The sequence below is a fragment of the Heliangelus exortis genome, chromosome 30, assembly GCF_036169615.1.
Source record: "Heliangelus exortis chromosome 30, bHelExo1.hap1, whole genome shotgun sequence".
NCBI lineage: Eukaryota > Metazoa > Chordata > Aves > Apodiformes > Trochilidae > Heliangelus > Heliangelus exortis.
The window spans coordinates 2,060,530-2,082,227 of record NC_092451.1 but is presented as its reverse complement, the minus strand read 5'-3'; the positions used below and the strand labels follow the sequence as shown (position 1 = coordinate 2,082,227).

At 57.3% G+C, this 21,698-nt stretch overlaps 2 protein-coding genes across 2 annotated transcripts in view; one reads left to right on the top strand and one right to left on the bottom strand.

Moving 5' to 3' along the window:
* Window positions 1-21,698, top strand: part of BRF2 (BRF2 general transcription factor IIIB subunit) — a 437,620-nt gene that overhangs the window by 7,396 nt on the left and 408,526 nt on the right. The window lies entirely within an intron of this gene.
* ADGRA2 (adhesion G protein-coupled receptor A2) overlaps window positions 2,470-21,698 on the bottom strand; it is a 28,454-nt gene continuing 9,225 nt past the window's right edge. The window contains exons 3-19 of the mRNA XM_071729027.1: window positions 19,299-19,370; window positions 19,117-19,188; window positions 18,805-18,876; window positions 18,512-18,675; window positions 18,114-18,327; window positions 17,091-17,255; window positions 15,494-15,698; window positions 14,436-14,585; window positions 12,156-12,317; window positions 10,992-11,213; window positions 9,293-9,494; window positions 7,689-7,897; window positions 7,449-7,576; window positions 5,094-5,217; window positions 4,809-4,954; window positions 3,897-3,986; window positions 2,470-3,676 (exon numbers count right to left, since the gene is read on the bottom strand). Coding sequence (XP_071585128.1) covers window positions 2,470-3,676; window positions 3,897-3,986; window positions 4,809-4,954; window positions 5,094-5,217; window positions 7,449-7,576; window positions 7,689-7,897; window positions 9,293-9,494; window positions 10,992-11,213; window positions 12,156-12,317; window positions 14,436-14,585; window positions 15,494-15,698; window positions 17,091-17,255; window positions 18,114-18,327; window positions 18,512-18,675; window positions 18,805-18,876; window positions 19,117-19,188; window positions 19,299-19,370 — 3,604 coding nt within the window. The remainder of the gene's footprint in view (window positions 3,677-3,896; window positions 3,987-4,808; window positions 4,955-5,093; window positions 5,218-7,448; window positions 7,577-7,688; window positions 7,898-9,292; window positions 9,495-10,991; window positions 11,214-12,155; window positions 12,318-14,435; window positions 14,586-15,493; window positions 15,699-17,090; window positions 17,256-18,113; window positions 18,328-18,511; window positions 18,676-18,804; window positions 18,877-19,116; window positions 19,189-19,298; window positions 19,371-21,698) is intronic.

Here is a 21,698-nt window from a genome sequence, read left to right as displayed (position 1 = left end):
GTGGGGTTTTTTTCTGTTCCAACTACCCGAGGTCTCCTCCTGTTCAAAACCCAGAAGTGTGGGTGCCAGGACCCAGCCCTGGGCTCACTTTGCAGCCTCTGGGCTATAAAAAAAAGTTGTTTTTGGGAGTCCCAGCCCTGGGGGATGGGATCCCAGATGGATCTGGGAGCCCTGGCAGGGATAATTAAAGAGATGTGGCAGAGGTGCAGCTCTGCTTGGTGGATTCCCACCCCCAAACCTGCAAGAAGGGAGAGGAGCTGGTGGCAGCTTGGCAAATCTTTTAATATATTAAACAGAAGATATCTGCTAGAAACATTCTATTTTATATAAAAATGCAAAAAAGACCCCTTCCAAGGCATTTCTTTGGCATACTTTTCCCTCCCCTCTCCCCTGGCTATTGCAGGAAGCTCTTGCTGTTGATGTGTCAATTGCTTCTGGTGTAAAGAGACCCAAAACAACCCAACAAAACAACAACAACAACAACAACAACAAAAAAAAGTGTAATTAATAATACAAAGCATTTTATATAATACTGTCACAGTGCAGCAAGCATAGATAACAGCTCAGCATCAGTGAGGCTGCAGGAGGAAGCTTTGGGTTCTGTTCAATTCCCAAAGTTTTCCATAGTTTTGGAGCCATGGGGGGAGCCCAGGGGGGTCCCAGCCCTGGGGGTCACAGCCCCCTGTCCCCAAAAAACCCCCAAATCCTTCCCCCCCCTTTGGATGGAGCCCCTTTTTCCAGAGGAGGAAGAGCAGAAGGGGAACCTCCTGGCTCCTTCTCCACCCCTCCTGGGGCTGTGGGGGTGACAAGGTGACACCTGGGGGGGTCCCAGCCCAGGCTGTGGGGTAAAACCCCCTGTTTTCCATTTGGGAAAGTTTTGGGATGTGGCAGGATGCAGCTCCCAGGGGCAGGTGCTGAGTGGGCTCCCTATCTGCATGCAAAAAAAAATTAAAAAAAAAAAAAAAATAAAAGGGAGTGGGGGGGGGACAACTCGTTTTCCAAAGGAGAAAAATAAGTGAAAATAAGTGAAAATAAGTGCTTAAAAGTTCCAAGCCCTTTGACCGTGGCAGGGAGGGTCCCTCCCCCCCTCCCCTGCACCCTGGGGCTTTCCCAGGAATGCAAAGGAGCAGCCAAGGGGGGGGGGGATTGGGTTTTTTCCTCCTAAAAACCAATCCCAAATATTTCCAGAGGGAGCACCCACGGGTGAAGGACAACAAAGCCCTTCCGTGGGGCTCTGCCCACGCTTAGGTGGGGAGGGTCCCAGTGCCCACCCCATTGCATAGCTCCCAGCTCCGGAGGGCTGGGGTTTGTTGGGATAATCCCCTCCTCCCCTTCCTCGCTTCCTAATATGGCTTTTCCTCCGGCAGTGTGGAAAAAAAAAAAAAAAAAAAGGAAAAAAAAAAAAAAAAGAAAAAGGGAAAAAAAAAAGGAAAAAAAAAGAAAAAAGGGAAAAAAAGGGGAAAAAAGAAAAAAAGGGGAAAAAAAGAAAAAAGGGGGAAAAAAGGAAAAAAAAGGAAAAAAAGGAAAAAAGGAAAAAAGAAAAGGAAAAAAAAGAACAAGGAAAAAGTAGGGAAAAATGAAAAAAAAGGGGGGGGGAAAAAAAAAAAAGGGAAAAGGAAAAAAGGGGGGAAAAGGAAAAAAAGGGGGAGAAAAGGGGAAAAGAAAAAGAAGGGGAAAAAAGGAAAAAAGGGAAAAAAAGGGGAAAAAGAAAAAAAGGAAAAAAGGGAAAAAAAGAATAAAAAAAAAGGAAAAAAGGGGGGAAAAAGGGAAAAAATGGAAAAAAGAAAAAAGGGGAAAAAAAAAAGGAAAAAAGGGGGAAAAAATGGAAAAAAGAAAAAAAGGAGTAAAAAGGAGAAAAAAAAGGAAAAAAAGGAAAAAAGAAAAAACAAGGAAAAAAAGGGAAAAAAGAAAAAAAAAGACAAAGTTGTGCAGGTAGAAACGTTTCAGAGGGAGCAGAAACCTTTCAGGGGGAGGAGCTGCTCCCTGGCTCTCTCGGGGTGCAGCTCGCTGAGGTTGGGGTGCCACAGGGGACCCCCCGGAGTGGGAATCTTGCTGACCCACTCCCGGAGAGCACGAGTGGGTGAGGAGCCACTGGTGGCACTGCCCAGCTCTACATTCACGAACAGAGCTGGGAAAAGCAGAGCTTGGGAGCTCAGGAAGGAGCAGCTCAGGAAGGAGCAGCTCAGGAAGGAGCAGCTCAGGAAGGAGCAGCTCAGGAGCTGTCAGGGGGAGGGACGGGGAGCAGGGGATTTCCCTTCCCGCCCCAACCCCGGGAAGCTCGGAGCTTCCATCGGGAACACTTTGGACCCTTTCCCCCCCCCTCCCCTTCCTCCTACCCGGGGTTGGGGGGCTGGACCCCCCCGGCCATGCCACCCATCCCCTCTTTAGTGCAGTGGCTGTCACCTCCCGGAGTGACTCCGGAGCGGCTCCGCTCGGTGGCAGCGCAGCCCTGGCTCTCCCTCTCCCCGTTTACACGGTGGTTTCGCTTTTCCAGAGCCCGGTTTTCATCCCGGCCGCGCTGTCCCCGCTCCCCAAATCGACGTCGTATTTGCTGCCCTTCAAAGCCCCGTTGTGGCTTCCCACGTTCAGGGGGTAGGACCGGCGTTTGGCTTCCTTGTCGCCACCTCCGGGATGTCTCAGGTTGTCCCTGCTGCAGCTCCTCCCGCGTCCCTCGGGATAATCCGAGCCCTTCCTTCCCCCGTCGCTGCCTTCCGAGTGGCTCAGAGCCACCTCCCCATCCTGGGGGGGTCTCGATCCCGGGCGGCCGGGACCCAGGGGGCTATTCCCGCCGCTGGGATAACTCTCGGAGTGGCTGTTGGGGATGCTCTCGCTGGAAGGATGCTCCGAGGAAAGGCCCCGCAAGGTTTTCAAGCGGTGATGTTTCCCCTCCCGGCACTGCTTAGTTCTGCCCCGGGGATTCCTCCGGGCGTGGAGGTTGCTGCCGTGTCTGCCGGGACCGGCGGGCTTGGGATCGGGAGGATCCGGCTCCGGGTAAGCGGCCGGGCGAGCGTCTCCCTGGTTTTGGGCCACCTGGAGGTTGGTGAGCTTGCAGCGAGCCCCGCCTGAGCCGGAGCTGCCGGGAGAGGAGGAGGAGGAGGCACCGGACCGAGCGGCCTCCGGCTCGCAGCCTATAAAGACCTGAGAACCGTCCTCCGGTACCGAGCCGGGGTGGACGTAAGCCTGCATGGGCAGGGCGTTCCTGTAGGAGGGGCAGCAGGAAAACCAGGAATTGAGGACATCCCGGCGGCGGACGCAGTGGTGGATGAAGATGAAGAATCCCAGCGCCACGGCGGTGACGCCGTAGAGGCAGCTGAAAAGCAGGTTCAGGTACCAGCGCTGGGACACGGCCATGGCACCGAAAGTCCAAAGGGCCACGTACAAAGCGTGGGTGATCACCAGAGCCCAGAACTGGACCCGCAAAGAGTAAACACCGTCCGCCTCGGGGCAGGGAGGGCCCGAGTTCAGCGTCACCGAGATGGAACCCGAATCGCTCAGGAGGTCGCTGCCACCCCCCGGGCGCCGCGGGGGCTCCGGAGCCTCCGGGACATCTTTCCGGCGCGCCGGTCGGCACTGGAGGCTGAGCCCGGCGCAGAGGAAATAAATCCAGGTGACCAGCAGGATGAAAGCCACAGGGACGTAAAAAGCCCCCAAGCTGGGTCGCCACACCAGCCAGCAGCTGCGGGGAGGGGGGGGAAAAAAGGGTGAGAGACCTCGGGTGCCCGCAGCATCCCTGCCCCGAGGGGATGGGCTCCGGGAAAGCTTCTGGTTGTTTTTTTGTGGCTGTTGGGAGCTCCCGGGAAAAGTCTCTTTTCCCAAGCTTCCCTGGGACTCCTTCCCACCCCTGGTTCAAGTGGAAGGAAAGGCTGCTTGTTTTGGGGAGGAGGGAAGGGACTTACTAGGGGTTGTTGTCGTGGTAGTTGTGGATGTTGACGGCAGCCGTGATCCCACAGATGATGAGTGGAATCCCACCAGCGATCAGGTAGAACCTGCAGGGGGAAAAAGTGTCACTGCACCCCCAGAAGGGGCCCTTGGGACACGGGACATGGGAGAGAGAGTCCTGCCCACCCTCTGGATGTGGGACATGATTGCAGGGGACATGGCAGAGCCCTGCCCACCCTCTGGATGTGGGATATGGATGCAGGGACATGGGAGAGAGAGTCCTGATCACCCTCTGGATGTGGGATACGGGTGCAAGGGACATGGCAGAGCCCTGCCAACCCTCTGGATGTGGGATATGGATGCAGGGACATGGGAGAGAGAGTCCTGATTACCCTCTGGATGTGGGATACAGGTGCAAGGGACATGGCAGAGTCCTGATCACCCTCTGGATGTGGGACATGGATGCAGGGACATGGGAGAGAGAGTCCTGATCACCCTCTGGATGTGGGACATGGATGCAGGGACATGGCAGAGTCCTGACAACCCTCTGGATGTGGGACATGGATGTAGGGGACGTGGCAGAGAGGGTCCTGCCCACCCTCTGGATGTGGTGGGATTTGTTGGGGGTGTGAGACACGGATTCAAGGGACATGGCAGAGTCCTGATCACCCTCTGGATGTGGGACATGGATACAGGGGACATGGCAGAGTCCTGATCACCCTCTGGATGTGGGACATGGATACAGGGGACATGGCAGAGTCCTGATCACCCTCTGGATGTGGGACATGGATACAGGGGACATGGCAGAGCCCTGCCCACCCTCTGGATGTGGGACATGGATACAGGGGACATGGCAGAGCCCTGCCCACCCTCTGGATGTGGGGCAGGGGAAGCTGCCCCTGCTCCTCATGGGATTGGGGGGTTTGTACCGTAACATGGGTCTGGGGGGGGGCTGGGTCACATCCCCATCTGGCTGCCGTGGCATTTTCCAGGTCACCTCCTTGTAGAGCACTCGGGCTTTCACTGCCATCCAGAGCAGGGTGGAGAGGGAGGAGTAGTGCAAGATGATCCCAACCTGCAGGAGAGCGGGCACGGTGGGCACGGGGGATGGGTCCTGGGGGGCGTGAGGGTTCAGCAGAGCTCAACCCTCTCCGTGCCGGGCTCTGAGCAGCCCTGGCAGCACTTGGGGACTGTCCCTTCTCCCTGGCACCTACAGCCTGGCAGACAATCAGGTAGCCCGTGAGGGTGATGCCCCCGGCGAAGACGGCGGCGGTCATGGCGATGTGGAAGCAGAGGTTGAGCAGCATGTGCCAACCCTTCCTTGGGATGAGGATGGTGCTGGAAAAGGCAGAACCAGAACCCCTCAGCTGCTTGGAGGAGAGCCACAAACCCTGCCTGGACAAACCCTGTCTGATCAAACCCTGCCTGGACAAACCCTGCCTGATCAAACCCTGCCTGATCAAACCCTGCCTGATCAAACCCTGCCTGATCAAACCCTGCCTGATCAAACCCTGCCTGATCAAACCCTGTCTGATCAAACCCTGTCTGATCAAACCCTGCCTGGACAAACCCTGTCTGATCAAACCCTGCCTGGACAAACCCTGTCTGATCAAACCCTGCCTGATCAAACCCTGCCTGATCAAACCCTGCCTGGACAAACCCTGCCTGATCAAACCCTGCCTGATCAAACCCTGCCTGATCAAACCCTGCCTGATCAAACCCTACCTGACCAGACCCTGCCTGATCAAACCCTGCCTGATCAAACCCTGCCCGGACAAACTCTGACTCCACAAACCCTGTCTGGAAAACCCTGATTCCACAAACCCTGCCCAGATAAACCCTGCCCAGACAAACCCTGACTCCACAAACCCTGCCTGCTCAAACCCTGCCTGCTCAAACCCTGCCTGCACAACACAAAAAAAAGTTTTGGGTTCTTCCAAACTGGTAATAGTTAGGTGGGGACTTATTTTTTTGGCAGTGGTTGTTTCACTGATGGCCAAGGAAGTGTTTGGCCTGAGGCACGTTAGGATCTTGGGGAGTGCTAGGAATAAGGGGAATGGGTTCAAATTAGAGGAAGGGAGATTTAGGTTAAATCTTAGGAAGGAGTTTTCACTGTGACACTGGCAGAGGTTGCCCAGGGAGGTGGTGGAAGCCCCATCCATCCCTGGAAGTTTTTAAGGAGCTGATGTGGTGGGTTGGAACTGAATGAGCTGCAAGGTCCCTTCCAACCCTGACAATTCTGTGACTCTCAATACACATCTCATGCTTGGAAAGTGGTAAATATAAAAATAAAATTTTTATATAAATATAAAATAAATATTTTATATAAATAAATATTTTATATAATAGTTGTTTGGGGCTTCTTTCTGAGAAACAGCTCCTGGATGGAAGCTAAGGATGCTGCTTGACTTTGGGAGTGTTTCTTTTGCTTGTGGTAACAGGGAATGGGTTTGCTTTGCATTTATCTCAGTGCTTCTTGGATGGCCCACTCCTTACTGGGAGAGAACCAGTTTACCCAACCATGCTGCTGCTTCACCAGGCTTTTGTTTCACTCTCTTACAGCACGGGGACCATTTTGCCCTTAGAATCCCAGAATCCTAGAATGGGCTGGGTTGGAAGGGACCTCAGAGCTCCTCAAGTCCAACCCTTGCTCCACTCCCCCCGTGGTTCCCAGCCCATGGCACTGAGTGCCACATCCAGGCTCTTTTGAAATATCTCCAGGGATGGAGAATCCACCCCTTCCCTGGGCAGCCCATTCCAATGCCTGAGCACCCTCTCCAGAAAGAAATTCTTTCTCATGTCCAACCTAAACCTCCCCTGGCACAACTTGAGACCTCTTGTGCCCTCTTGTCTTGCTGAGAGTTGCCTGGGAAAAGAGCCCAACCCCCCCCTGGCTCCAACCTCCTTTCAGGGAGTTGGAGAGAGTGATGAGGTCTCCCCTGAGCCTCCTCTTCTCCAGCCTCAACACCCCCAGCTCCCTCAGCCCTTCCTCACAGGACTTGTCCTGGATCCCTTCCCAGCCTCCTTGCTCTTCTCTGGACCTGCTCCAGCACCTCAATCTCCTTCCTGAGCTGAGGGGCCCAGAACTGGACACAGGACTCAAGCTGTGGCCTCCCCAGGGCTGAGCACAGGGGCAGAATCCCTTCCCTGGACCTGCTGGCCACGCTGGTCCTGAGCCAGCCCAGGATGCCATTGGCCTTCTTGGCCACCTGGGCACACTGCTGCCTCCTCTTCAGCTTCCTGGCAATATTTTTTTTTTTTTTTTTTCTGTGGGGGACAGATGAAGGCATCAACCTGCCCTCCCCAGAGCAATTATTTCCATTTTTGCTCTGCTGGAGTAGATGAGGGCTTGGGGGGTCCCTTCCCACCCAAAATTCCCTGATTTTGGGACTCCGGGAAGGGGGAAGATGCAGATTAGGAGGTGACCTGGGCTGGAGGTGACCTTCCTAAGAGACAATGAGTGTCATTGTCTCAACCTCCTTCCTAAACTTCCTTGCCTGTGTCCCTGAGTGCTTGTGGGTGGGGGATTTGCTCCTTCCTGCTGGATCTTCCCGGGGATTCTCACTCACCCGTGGTTGACGATGTAGGTGATGATGGTGGTGAAGAGGCAGAGCAGCAGCAGGGCCGTGCAGGTGTACATAGCTGGGTGCAGCACCTCCCCAGCCCCTCCTGCCTCGCTGGGGAACCCACTCAGCTCCTGCAGGGCACAGCCCGACCCATCAGAACCGCTGCCACCCCCTCCCCGTGTCCCCATGTTCCCTACAAATCTCTCCACCCCCCCCTTTTTGCTCACCCCCCCCCCCTCTCACCATGAGCACGGCCACGTTGCTGAGGTGCTGGCAGTGCAGGGAGGTGACATTGGGCTCCCGGGTGGCCAACTGGCAGCCCTCAGAGCTCCAGCCCCCCATGCCCCCCAGCACCTCGAAGTTCCAGTAGGCAGCCACCGGGTCGGCCCCTTCCCCAGGGTGCCGCAGGGACACGGCCACCGGTTCCGAGAGGTTCCCCACTCCACAGCCAGCTGTGGTGATGCAGAAACCGGGTCAGCAGAACCAGAACCAGAACCATCCCCCCCCCCTGCACTCCCAAAGGAGGGGGATGCACAGAGGGGACAACCCCATCATGTCCCAACAGCCTCCCCATGAGGGTTCCCCCCCCCCCCCTCCCCTCCCCAGGGATGGTTTTGTGTTGTAGGAGAACCAGGAAAAACCCCAAGGAGCTCCCTGGACCCCCCAGGAAAAGCCCCAAATCGGGCAAAACTTCAAGGAGCTCCCTGGACACCCAAGAAAAGCCCCAAATCAGGCAAAACCCCAAGGAGCTCCCTGGACTCCCCAGGAAAAACCCCAAATTGGGCACCCCTAGGAGCTCCCTGGACCCCCAAGAAAGGCCCCAAATCAGGCAAAATCCCAAGGAGCTCCCTGAACCCCCAGGAAAAACCCCAAATCAGGCAAAACTCCAAGGAGCTCCCTGAACCCCCAGGAAAAGCCCCACATTGGGCAAAATCCCAAGGAGCTCCCTGGACCCCAAGGAGCTCCCTGGACCCCCAGGAAAAGCCCCAAAACGGGCAAAACCCCAAGGAGCTCCCTGGACCCCAAGGAGCTCCCTGGACCCCCCAGGAAAAACCCCACATTGAGAACCCCAAGGAACTCCCTGGGCTCCCAGGGAAAGCCCCTAATTGGGCAAAACCCCAAGAATCTCCCTGGACCTCCATCCCCCAGGAAAAACCCCAAATTTGGCACCCCAAGGAGCCCCCAGAACCCTCAGGAAAAGCCCCAAATTGAACAAAACCCCAAGGAGCTCCCTGGACCCCCCAAGAAAAGCCCCAAATCAGGCAAAATCCCAAGGAGCTCCCTGGACCCCAGGAAAAGCCCCACATTGAGAACCCCAAGGAACTCCCTGGGCTCCCAGGAAAAGCCCCTAATTGGGCAAAACCCCAAGGAGCTCCCTGAACCCCCATCCCCCGGGAAAAGCCCCAAATTGGACAAAACCCCAAGGAGCCCCCTGGTCTCCAAGAAAAGCCTCAAATCAAGCAAAACCTCAAGGAGCTCCCTGGACCCCCCAGGAAAAACCCCAAATCAGGCAAAACTTCAAGGAGCTCCCTGGACACCCAAGAAAAGCCCCAAATTGGGCAAAGTCCCAAGGAGTTCCCTGGACCTCCATCCCCCAGGAAAAACCCCAGATTTGGCACCCCAAGGAGCTCTCTGGACCCCCCAGGAAAAACCCCACATTGAGAACCCCAGGGAACTCCCTGGACTCCCAGGAAAAGCCCCATATCAGGCAAAACCCCAAGGAGCTCCCTGGACCCCCAAGAAAAGCCCCAAATCGGGCACCCCAAGGAGCTCCCAGAACCCTCAGGAAAAGCCCCAAATCGGGCCCCCCAAGCCTCCCCAAGCCCCCCCCAATCCTCAGCCCTTACTGGTCCCAGCATAAACCACCGGGGTGGCCACGCTGCGGCGCTTCCCATCGTCTGCCAAACGTGAGGAATTCCCAGTGCTGCAGAAAAGTTTCCCGTTCCGGAAAACCAGGAGCTGGAGCTTGCAGTCCCCGGCGGGAGCTGCCGGGATGGGGCTGGAAAAGAGGCTGGGGGGGAGCTGGATGGAGGCCAGGGCGATGCTGTTCTGCGGGCACAGGGGGAGGGGTGAGCAGGGCCTGAGCACCCCCTGTGTCCCCCAGAACCACCCCCCTCTACCCCAGAACCCCCCTGTGTCCCCCAGAACCTCCCTGTCCCCCAGAACCCCCCCATCCCCCAGCACCCACCCCACCCCATCCCCCATAACCCCCCAGCACCCACCCCATCCCCCATAACCCCCCATCCCCCAGCATCTCCCCCATCACACAGCACCCCCCTGTGTCCCCCAGAGCCCCCCCATCTCCCATAGCCTCCCCCAGCACCCCCCTGTGTCCCCCAGCACCCCCCCCCGTCCTCCATAACCCCCCCGGGTACCCCAGAACCTCCCTGTCCCCCATAACCCCCCCCATCCCCCATCTCCCACCCCATCCCCCATAACCCCCCATCCCCCAGCACCCCTCTGTGTGCCCCAGAATCCCCCTGTACCCCATAACCCCCCATCCCCCAACATCCCCCTTGTCCCCCAGCACCCCCCATCCCCCATAACCCCCCCCTCCCCATAGCCCCCCCCATCCCCCAGCACCTCCCATCCTCTAGCACCCCCCCCACCCCCCAGAACCCCCCCTGTACCCCATAGCCCCCCCATGTTCCCCAGCACCCATCTCATCCCCCATAACCCCCCATCCTCCCCATCACTCCCCTATGTCCCCCAGAATCCCCCTGCACCCCATAACCCCCCCTCTATCCCTCATCCCCCATTACCCCCCCTTCCCCAGCAGCCCCCTGTCCCCCAGCACCCCCTCTGTCCCCCATAACCTCCCCCATCCCCATAACCTCCCCCATCCCTATAATCCTCCCCATCCCCATAACCCCCCCATCCCCATAACCCCCCCATTCCCCATAACCCCCCCATCCCCATAACCCCCCCATTCCCCATAACCCCCCCATTCCCCATAACCCCCCCATTCCCCATAACCCCCCCATCCCCATAACCCCCCCATTCCCCATAACCCCCCCATCCCCCATAATCCCGCCATCCCCCATAACCTCCCCCATCCCCATAACCTCCCCCATCCCCCATAACCCCGCCATCCCCCATAACCTCCCCCATCCCCATAACCTCCCCCATCCCCCATAACACCCCCATCCCCCATAACCTCCCCATCCCCCATAACCCCCCTATCCCCTATAACCCCCCCATCCCCCATAACCCTCCCCATCCCCCTCCCGTGTCCCCCAGAAACCCTTCTGTCCCCCATAACCCCCCCATCCCCCATAACCCCCCCATCCCCCATAACCCTTCCCATCCCCCATAACACCCCCATCCCCCATAACCCCCCCAACCCCCATAACCTCCCCCATCCCCCATAACCCCCCTATCCCCTATAACCTCCCCATCCCCCATAACCCTCCCCATCCCCCTCCCGTGTCCCCCAGAAACCCTTCTGTCCCCCATAACCCCCAATCCCCCATAACCCCCCCATCCCCCATAACCCCCCCATCCCCATAACCCCCCCATCCCCATAACCCCCCACGCCCCCCATACCTTGATGTGAAAGGTGCTGAGGGAGATGTTGGGGCGCCCCGTGGTGCAGCGCAGCCTCAGCTGTTGGTCAGGGAGGGGCTCGGACCCCCCCTCGTGGGGGGGGAAACGCGGGGCGGGACCCCCCCCGGCTCCCCCCTCCCGGCGCTGGAAAGCCACGCAGCTCAGCCCCACGTAGCTCTCGGGTTTCACCACGAACGCCTCGAAGGCGATGTTCCGAGAGGTCTGCCCGGAAAAAGGGCCACGGGGGGGCGGTCAGAGCCAGCACGGCCTGAGAGACCCCCCCGGCATGGAGAGGGACCCCCCGGAATGGAGAGGGACCCCCCCGGAATGGACAGGGACCCCCCCGGGAATGGAGAGGGACCCCCCGGGAATAGACAGGGACCCCCCCCGGAATGGACAGGGACCCCCCCGGAATGGAGAGGGACCCCCCGGGAATGGAGAGGGACCCCCCGGGAATGGACAGGGACCCCCCCGGAATGGACAGGGACCCCCCCCGGAATGGACAGGGACCCCCCCGGAATGGAGAGGGACCCCCCGGGAATGGAGAGGGACCCCCCGGGAATTGAGAGGGACCCCCCCGGAATGGAGAGGGACCCCCCAGGAATGGAGAGGGACCCCCCAGGAATGGACAGGGACCCCCCGGAATGGAGAGGGACCCCCCCAGAATGGAGAGGGACCCCCCCGGAATGGACAGGGACCCCCCCGGAATGGACAGGGACCCCCCAGGAATGGACAGAGACCCCCCCAGAATGGACAGGGACCCCCCGGGAATGGACAGGGACCCCCCGGAATGGACAGGGACCCCCCCGGAATGGACAGGGACCCCCCCAGCACAGCCAGAGACCCCTTAGCACAGGCACTGACCCCCCCAGCATAACCAGAGACCCCCCAGCATGGCCAGAAATCCCCCCAGAATGGCCAGAGACCCCCACCCAGCACAGTCACAGACCCCCCAGCACTGCCAGAGACCCCCCCAGCATGGGCACAGACCCCCCCAGCACAGTCACAGAACCCCCAGCATGGCCAGAGACCCCCCCAGAATGGCCAGAGACCCCCCCAGCACAGTCACAGACCTCCCCAGCATAACCAGAGACCCCAGCCCAGCAGCCCAACCCCCTCCTTGCCCTCCTCCCACCCCCCTTTTTGCCTCCCCCCCCCCATTACCACCGCCAGGTGCTGGGAGTTGGTGCCCAGGGTGTGTGCAGCGATTTTCTCCAGGGATCTGACGATGCTGGTGCAGGCCTTGTCCTGCTTCTGGGACATCCAGAGGATGTGGGCATCCACCAGCATCAGGTTGCTGGCCATCTCCACGATCACCTCTGTCAGCTGGGAGGAAAACCAGAGCTCTGCACAGAGCTCCTCGCAGCCCCCACCCCACCACCAGACAACCAAAGCTCCTGGGTTCCCACCCTCCTCAGTCCCCACCCCCAAAAAAAAAAAAAAATTAATTAAAATGAGTAAATATCCAGCAGGGATGGGAGACCAACACCCAAAGCTCCTGGGTTCCCACTCTCCCCAGTCCACACCCCCAAAAAAAAGAAAAATTTTAATTAAAATGAGTAAATATCCAGCAGGGATGGGGGACCAACACCCAAAGCTCCTGGGTTCCCACCCTCTCCAATCCCCACTCCCAAAAAAAAAAAAAAAAAAAATTAAAATTAATAAATACCCAGCAGGGCTGGGGGACCAACAGCCAAAGCTCCTGGTTTTCCACCCTCCCCAATCCCCATCCCCCCCAAAAAAATAAAATAAAAAAAAATGAGTAAATCCCCAGCAGGAATCAGGGAGGTGGGAAGGGGGGAGCCAACACCCAAAGCTCCTGGGTTCCCACCCTCCCCAGTCCCCACTCAAAAAACAGAAAAAAAATAAAAAAGAATTAAAATGAGTAAATCCCCAGCAGGGATGGGGGACCAGCACCCAAAGCTCCTGGGTTCCCACCCTCCTCAATCCCCACCCCCAAAAGAAAAATTAAAAATTAAAATGAGTAAATCCCCAGCAGGGATGGGGGAGGTGGGAAGGGGGGAACCAAGACCCAAAGCTCCTGGGTTCCCACTCTCCCCAGTCCCCATTCAAAAAAAATAAAAAAAAATAAAAAAGAATTAAAATGAGTAAATACCCAGCAGGGATGGGGAACCAACACCCAAAGCTCCTGGGTTCCCACCCTCCCCAGTCCCCACTCAAAAAAAAAAAAAAAAAAAAAAAAAAAAAAAAAAAAAAAGAATTAAAATGAGTAAATATCCAGCAGGGATGGGGGACCAACACCCAAAGCTCCTGGGTTCCCACCCTCCCCAGTCCCCACTCAAAAAAAATAAAAAAAATATAAAAAAATTAAAATGAGTAAATACCCAGCACGGATGGGGGGAGGTGAGAAAGGAGGAGCCAACACCCAAAGCTCCTGGTTTTCCACCCTCCCCAATCCCCATCCCCCCCCCCCAAAAAAAAAAAAAATTAAAATGAGTAAATCCCCAGCAGGAATCAGGGAGGTGGGAAGGGGGGAGCCAACAGCCAAAGTCATGGTTTTCCACCCTCCCCAATCCCCACACCAAAAAAAAAAAAAAAAAAAAAAAAATTAAAATTAATAAATCCCCAGCAGGGCTGGGGGGAGGTGGGAAGAGAGGAGCAAAGACCCAAAGCTCCTGGTTTTCCACCCTCCACAAAAAAAAAAATAAACTGGGGGGATAAGTATTTTATTTATTTTATAGGGGCAGGTGGGAAGGGAGGAGCAAACACCCAGAGTCGTGGTTTTCCACTCTCCCCACCCCCCCAAAAAAAAATTTAAAAAAATGAAATGAAATGAAATAAATAAAATAAAATAAAATAAAATAAAATAAAATAAAATAAAATAAAATAAAATAAAATAAAATAAAATAAAATAAAATAAAATAAAATGAAATGAAATGAAACAAAACAAAATAAAATAAAATAAAATAAAATAAAATAAAATAAAATAAAATAAAATAAAATAAAATAAAATAAAATAAAATAAAATAAAATAAAAATGAAATAAAATGAAATAAAATTAAACGAAACGAAATGAAACAAAATAAAATGAAATTAAATTAAACAAAATGAAATTAAATAAAATGAAATGAAATTAAACGAAATGAAATGAAATGAAATGAAATGAAATGAAATGAAATGAAATGGAATGGAATGAAATGAAATGCAATAAAATAAAATGAAATAAAATTAAATAAAATAAAATGACATAAAACAAAATGAAATAAAACAAAATAAAACAAAATGAAACAAAATGAAACAAAATGAAACAAAATAAAATAAAATAAAATAAAATAAAATAAAATAAAATAAAATAAAATAAAATAAAATAAAATAAAATAAAATAAAATAAATAAAAATTAAAAACAATAAAATAAAATAAATAAAAATTAAAAACAATAAAATAAACCAAACCAGGAGCAGGTGGGAAGGGAGGTTCCTGACCTGCTTGATCTGATCCACGTAGCCGATGAACTTCTCGATCATTTGTGCCACGTAGAGGACATCGACCATGTCGGAGAAGTTGGCTGCCTCGGCCGTGTAGACGCGGAGCTGATGGGCCAGGGTGAGGGCGTTGGAGGCATTGATGGGCATCTGCAGGTGACACGGCCACCGCCAGGGGGGGACACGGTCACCAGCGTGCCCGAACACCCCCAAATCCCCCCCAGAACCACCGGGATGTTGGGCTGGGAACAGAGCTCCGAGACCTCTGATAACCCCACTTTAAACCCTGGGTTTAAGGACCGGGTCCCAACGCCTCTGAAGTGTCCCCAGGGATGGGGACTCCAGCGCTGTCCTGGCCCATCCCCGGGAACCTTCTCCTTGGAAAAATATTTCCTAACATCCAGCCTAAACCTCCCTTGGTGCAGCTGCCACCCATCCCCTCTCCTCCTGTCCCAGTTTCCTGGGAAAAAGCCCAATTTTCCCCCTCCTCACTCCAAACATCCCTTGGGGCAGTCAAGGAGATCCTTAAATTCTCCTCTCCATCCCCCATGACCTCCTCCATCCCCATAAGCCCCCCATCCCCCATAACCTCCCCCATCCCCCATAACCTCCCCATCCCCTATAACCTCCCCTATCCCCCATAACCCCCCATCCCCCATAACCCTCCCCATCCCCCATAACCCTCCCCATCCCCCATAACCTCCCCCATCCCCCATAACCTCCCCCATCCCCATAACCTCCCTATCCCCCATAACCCTCCCCATCCCCCATAACCCCCCTATCCCCATAACCCCCCCCTCCCTCATAACCCCCCATCCCCCATAACCCCCCCATCCCCCATAACCTCCCCCATCCCCATAACCCCCCTATCCCCCATAACCCTCCCCATCCCCCATAACCCCCCCATGCCCCCTATTCCCCCCCCATCCCCCCTCTCTAAATTCTCTCCCTTTTCCAGCCCCTCAGCTCCTCACAGGATTTCTGCTCCAGCCCCTTCCCTCCCACCTTTCCCCAACACTTCCCAACACCCCAAAAATCAACCCGAACCCCTTCCTCACCAGCACGAAGGTGTAGAGGACCCTGGTGATGTCGTTGGTGTAGAGGCAGCGGGAATAATCTCCCTCTTCCCAGTTCCCGGTGCGGTCACAGCGGCGCCAAGCCTGCTGCTCCCCCGCATCCCCCCCCCCTCCCGACGGCCCCGCCGCGAACGGATGCTGCAGGCAGGGCTGGAACGCCGTGATGCCGCCCAGGGTGCGGGGCCACCTGCGGGCACGGGCGAGCCGTGACCGAGGGACAGTAGCCACCGGCATCCCCCCCGTCCCCCAGACGGCTCCCCAGCCCCGCAACGCCGCGGCCAACAAAGCCCCCCCCCACCCCCCGAGTCAGCCTCTGCCTCCCCTTGGCTCTGGGGAGTGGGAGAGGGGGGTGATGGTGCTGCTTCCCAGAAACACGACACCCCCTCCCCAGGCCCATACCCAGCCCTCACACCCCCTCCCCAAATCCGTATCCCAGCCCTCTCCCCATTCCCATATCCCAGTCCGCTCCCCATTCCCATATCCAGCCCCCTCTCCTGTCCCATATCCCAGCCCCCTCCCCAACCCCATATCCACCCCCTCCCCATTCCAGCCCTTCCCCAGTCCCATATCCACTCCCTCCCCAGTCCCATATCCCAGTCTCCTCCCCAAACCCATATCCACCCCCTCCCCATTCCCATATCCACCCCCTCCCCAAACCCATATCCACCCCCTCCCCATTCCCATATGCAGCCCCCTCCCCAATCCCATATCCCAGCCCCTTCCCCAGGCCCATATGCAGCCCCTCCCCATTCCCATATCCCAGCCCCCTCCCCGTTCCTATATGCAGCCCCCTCCCCATTCCCATATACACCCCCTCCCCAAATCCATATCCCAGCCCCCTGCACAGTTCTGTATCCCAGCCCCCTCCTCAATCCCATATCCAGTCCTTCCCCGTTCCCATATGCAGCCCCCTCCCCAAACCCATATCCACCCCATTCTCATATCCAGCCCTTCCCCAGTCCCATACCCACCCTCTCCCCAATCCCATATCCACTCCTTCCCCATTCCCATATACAGCCCCTCCCCAATCCCATATCCACCCCCTCCCCATTCCCATATCCCAGCCCCCTCCCCAATCCCATATCCACCTCCTCCCCATTCCCATATCCCAGCCCCCTCCCCATTCCCATATGCAGCCCCCTCCCCATTCCAATATCCACCCCCTCCCCATTACACCCCTTCTCCAATCCCATATCCCAGCCCCCTCCCCAAACCCATATCCACCCCCTCCCCATTCCCATATCCCATTCAGCTCCTCACAGCTCAGGGGGAAGCCGGGGGGGGGGGGGCTGGGGACATTTTTAGGGGGCTGGGCACCGCTAATTTAAGCCACATTGACTGTCCCAGGAATTTCTATCCTAAAACGGCCCCGCCGGGGTGAGGGCGGCCGCCCGGAGCCTTTCGTCTTGTGCCAGAAAAAATTCCAACACCTCTCCTGCCGGAGCCGGGCTGAGCCGCAGGCACGGGAAACCCTTCAAAGGTGCTCCCCATGGATATTAATGGCTACCAGACACCCGCTCACCTCCAGAGAGCCCCTTCCCCACGCACACCCCCTCCCCGCCACGGCCCCGGCCCCTGCCTGAAGTCCCCGCGGTTGTTGGTGACCCTCTCGGCGGGGCAATAGGAGGCGGAGGTTTCCAGCACCACGATCTCCACCTTCTTGCTGACGTTGCCCTGGGAGGTGGAGACGGAGCATTCCCACTCGCCGGTGGCCGAGAGGTGGATGTTGGAAAGGATGAGCTCGCTGCGGGGACAGGAGATGGATGGGCTGGCACGGGGGGGCTGCCCCGCAGTGGTCCCCAAGGTGTGGGGGGCGTGGGGACACGCGGGAGGTGCCTGGGTTTGCCATCCCACCCGTGCAAACCCCTGGGAGTGTCCCTTTTCACCTCTGTCCCCATCACTCTCCCCATCTTCGTCTCTGTTCCCATCCGATGTTCATCTCTGTCCCTGTCTCATCACCATCCCTCTCCTCATCCCACATCCATCTCCATCCCTGTCCTCATCCCATCTGTCACTGTCCCCATCTCCATCCCCATCACCATCTCCATCCCATCTCAATCACTGTCCCCATCCCATCTCCATCCCTGTCCCCATCCCATCTCCATCCCTGTCCTCATCCCATCTGTCACTGTCCCCATCTCCATCCCCATCACCATCTCCATCCCATCTCAATCACTGTCCCCATCCCATTCCCATCCCTGTCCTCATCCCATCTCCATCCCTGTCCCCATCCCAACTCCATCCCTGTCCTCATCCCAACTCCATCCCTGTCCTCATCTCATCTCCATCACTGTCCTTATCCCATCTCCATCCCTGTCCTTATCCCAACTCCATCCCTGTCCCCACCCCACCTCCATCCCTGTCCCCATCCCACCTCCATCCCTGTCCCCATCCCATTTCCATCCCTGTCCCCATCCCATCCCCATCCCTGTCCTCATCCCATCTCCATCCCTGTCCCCATCCCATCTCCATCCCTGTCCCCATCTCCATCCCTGTCCCCATCTCCATCCCTGTCCCCATCCCATCTCCATCCCTGTCCCCACCCCACCTCCATCCCTGTCCCCATCCCACCTCCACCCCCGTCCCCATCCCCACCCCAGACCTGGTGATGAAGGTGCAGTCATGGATCAGGCTCTCCTCCACGATGACTCCGGTCCCCTTGTCCTCCTCCACCGGCTGGCGGTTGTGGTACCACCGGATCTGGGTGCTGTTATCCAGGTAGGTGGCAGTGCACTGGAAGGGCAACCGGTCGCCCTGGAAAACCACCTGGCGCAGCGACGGGATCAGGTGGTGGGTGTGGAGCTCCGGGGCGCCCGCTGCGAGGGGGTGGGAATGGGAAGGAGGAGGAGGAGGAGGAAGGAAGGGAGGGAGGGGAGGACACATCCGGCGGGGTCAGCCCGCTACCCCCCGCCCATCGCCACCACCCCCACCCCACCCCGTTACCCACACCCCCCGCCCATCCCCGCCGCCACCGCCACCCCCGGCCGCTTCCCAACTCACCGCATCCCAGCTGGGAATCCCGCACCCCGCGCAGGGGGAGCCCCTGGAGGCGCCGGGGATAAGCGCAGAGCGTCCGCTCCGAGATCTGCGCCGTGCGGGTGCGGGCCCAGGGCAGCACCCACCGCAGGTTACAGTCACACGTCAGGTACTCGGTGGAGAAGTCCCTAAAAGTCCCCAGTGTCCCAGATCACCGGAGAAAAGGGGTAGCGGGGGAAAGGAGAGAGGGGCAAGGACATCCCCCCCCCCCTTCCCCTCCCACTCCCGGTGCTAAAATTCCCGGGACACAAACTCACACGACTTTCAGGGAGGGGAGCTCGTCGAAAACGCCGGGGGGGAGGCTGGAGAAGATGTTCCCAGACATATTCCTGAGGGACAGGAGAGGAGAGAGGCTTGGAGGGCACCACAGACCTGGAGAGAGAGAGGTTCCCCCTCCCCTCGGTGTGCCCAGACCCCCCCCATAGTGGCACTCGACGGGGGTGGGCACGGCTGAGCCCAATGAACCCCCCCCTCTGCACCTCCTGGAGATGTGACATGGGGACAAAAGCAGGAAGGAACGGGACAGAGGAACCGGGGGGTCCCTAAGGGCTCCCCAGGGAGCTACTCACAGCCTGAGGAGGTTGGGGAGCCCCTGGAAGACGCTGGCGCTGAGGCAGCCGATGCGGTTGTTGGAGAGGTCCCTGCAAGGCACAGGGGAAGGGGCTCTCAGGCTTGGGGACACCTTGCTGTCCCCTGTGCCACCCCCGGGCTGGCCCCGCCTGCTCCCCGGGAGGGCTGGACCCACACTTACAGACGCTTCAGCTCCGGGAGACCCAGGAAAGCTCCGGGTTGGACCGTGCTGATCAGGTTGTTCTTCAGATCCCTGTGGAGAGGCACATAGGGACCTCAGGGGGGGCACCCCGAACCCCAACCCCGAACCCCCAAACCAAGGGGGGGGGGGATGGGGGGATCCTGGGCATCGCAGAACCCCCTGCAAGAGCCTCATTTCTATCCCATTTCCCTCTCGTTTTCCCTTCAAAGGGTGGAGGCTCCCCATGGAGGGGGGTGGGGGGGGGATTCCAGCCCCTCCGGGTGTGCACCACGGAGCATCCCTGAGCACCTCCCCCTCCTCCAGGTTTTTTTTTTCCCGGAGCAGCTGTATCCTGGGGTTATCTCCAGGATAAGAGCGAGGTTGTAACTGTGCAGGGCTCTGCAGCCCAGAGGAAGCTCGTTTGGGTCATTAGGCTGATTAGAGGCACCTATCTAATCAGGGGGGTGTGCCGGCACGGGGCAGCTGCTGGCACGGGTGGGGACGAGCTGGTGACATCAGCCACTCCCTCCCTGGGGACAGGGGAGGTGGCACTGGCTGGGAGAGGGAATGGGATCCAAATGGGGTGGGTGGTAGCAGCTTCCAGGGAGCTCGTTGCTGGTTCCATCCAGTGCTCCAACAGCACCAGCACTGACAGCAATGTGACAACTACAGCAACACCTACACCAACACCTACACCAACACAACACCCACACCAACACAACATCCACATCAACACCTACACCCACAGATTATCAACACCCACACCAACACACCACCTACACCAACACCAACACAACACCAACACCAACAAACCACCTACACCAAGACACCAACACCTACACCAACACACCACCTACCAACAGTGACACCAACACAACACCCACACCAACACACCACCTACACCAAAACAACACCAACACCTACACCAACACCCACACCAACACGCCACCTACACCAAAACAACACCAGCACCCACACCAACACCAACACTCACACCAACACCAACACAACACCAACAAACCACCTACACCAAGACACCAACACCTACACCAACACACCACCTACCAACAGTGACACCAACACAACACCTACACCAACACACCACCTACACCAAAACAACACCAACACCTACACCAACACCCACACCAACACCAAGACACCAACACCAACACACCACCTACACCAAGACACCAACACACCACCTACCAACAGTGACACCAACACAACACCAACACAACACCTACACCAACACAACACACACCTACACCAACACATCCCCAACACAACACCCCCACCTACACGAACACAACACCCACACCAACACCAACACACGACCCACCCGTGGCCCAGGGTCCCTCCACTGCCATGCACCCAGCGAACAAACCCCGGCCCGGCCCGGGTCCGATCCATCCCAGAGCCCAGCACCCCCCAGCACCATCCCCACTGCAGACCGAGGGACAGACCCCACCCCTGTCCCCGCTGTCACCCCGGCCCAGCCCCCTGGCTGCCAGAAGCCCCACGGGGGAGCGTGGGGGGCCGAGGGGGGGGGAGCGGTGTCCCTGGGGGAGGGGGCAGGGGGACATTCCCGAGCAGGACTGTGCTAATGAGCCATCCCGGCTGCATACCGGCCCCGCTCAGACTAATTAATCTCATTAAGCCACCGCAAATCACCGGAGATGCCAAACCGCATGCCTGGAGGGGCAGTGGTTGACAAGGCCACCCCCCCCCCAAAAAAAAAAGGGGTTTCCTCTTCAGTGCTGGCACACCAGAGCACCCAGGGGGGGCAGGGGGACGGGGATGGGGACCCCTCACCCCCTGCCACGTCCCCCGTGGGGCACCGACCCCCCGAACACAATTACAGCTCCTGTCCCGAGCAATCAGGCGTGACACGGGGTGATGGCCCCGGCCCGGCATGGGGGAGAGGTTCCAAACCCCCCTCACCTCCCCCCCAGTGCTGCCCCCCAGCTCTTCCAGGGCTCTTCCCGGCCCCTCGGGGATGTTAATCCCTCCGGTTAATGAGAGCTCAGTGCCAGGAGCAGAAGGTGACCCCGTTCCTGGCCCTGCCCTGGGGCTGCGGGGACACAGGGTCCCCAAGGTGACTGCTGCCTGCTCATGCCTCAAATGGTTCTGGGTGGGTTTTGTCGAATCCCAGACTGGTTTGGGCTGGAGGGACCTTAAAGGTCAACCAGTGCCACCCCCTGCCATGGGTAGGGACATCTCCCATCAGCCCAGGGTGCTCCAAGCCCCATCCAAGCTCATCCAGAACACTTCCAGGAATGGGGCAGCTTCTCTGGGCAACCTGGGCCAGGGTTTCACCACCCTCATGGTGAAGAATTTCCTCCTCATGTCCAGACTTGATCTCCCTGAAAAAACTCTTCCCCCTTTTCCCTATAGCTCCAT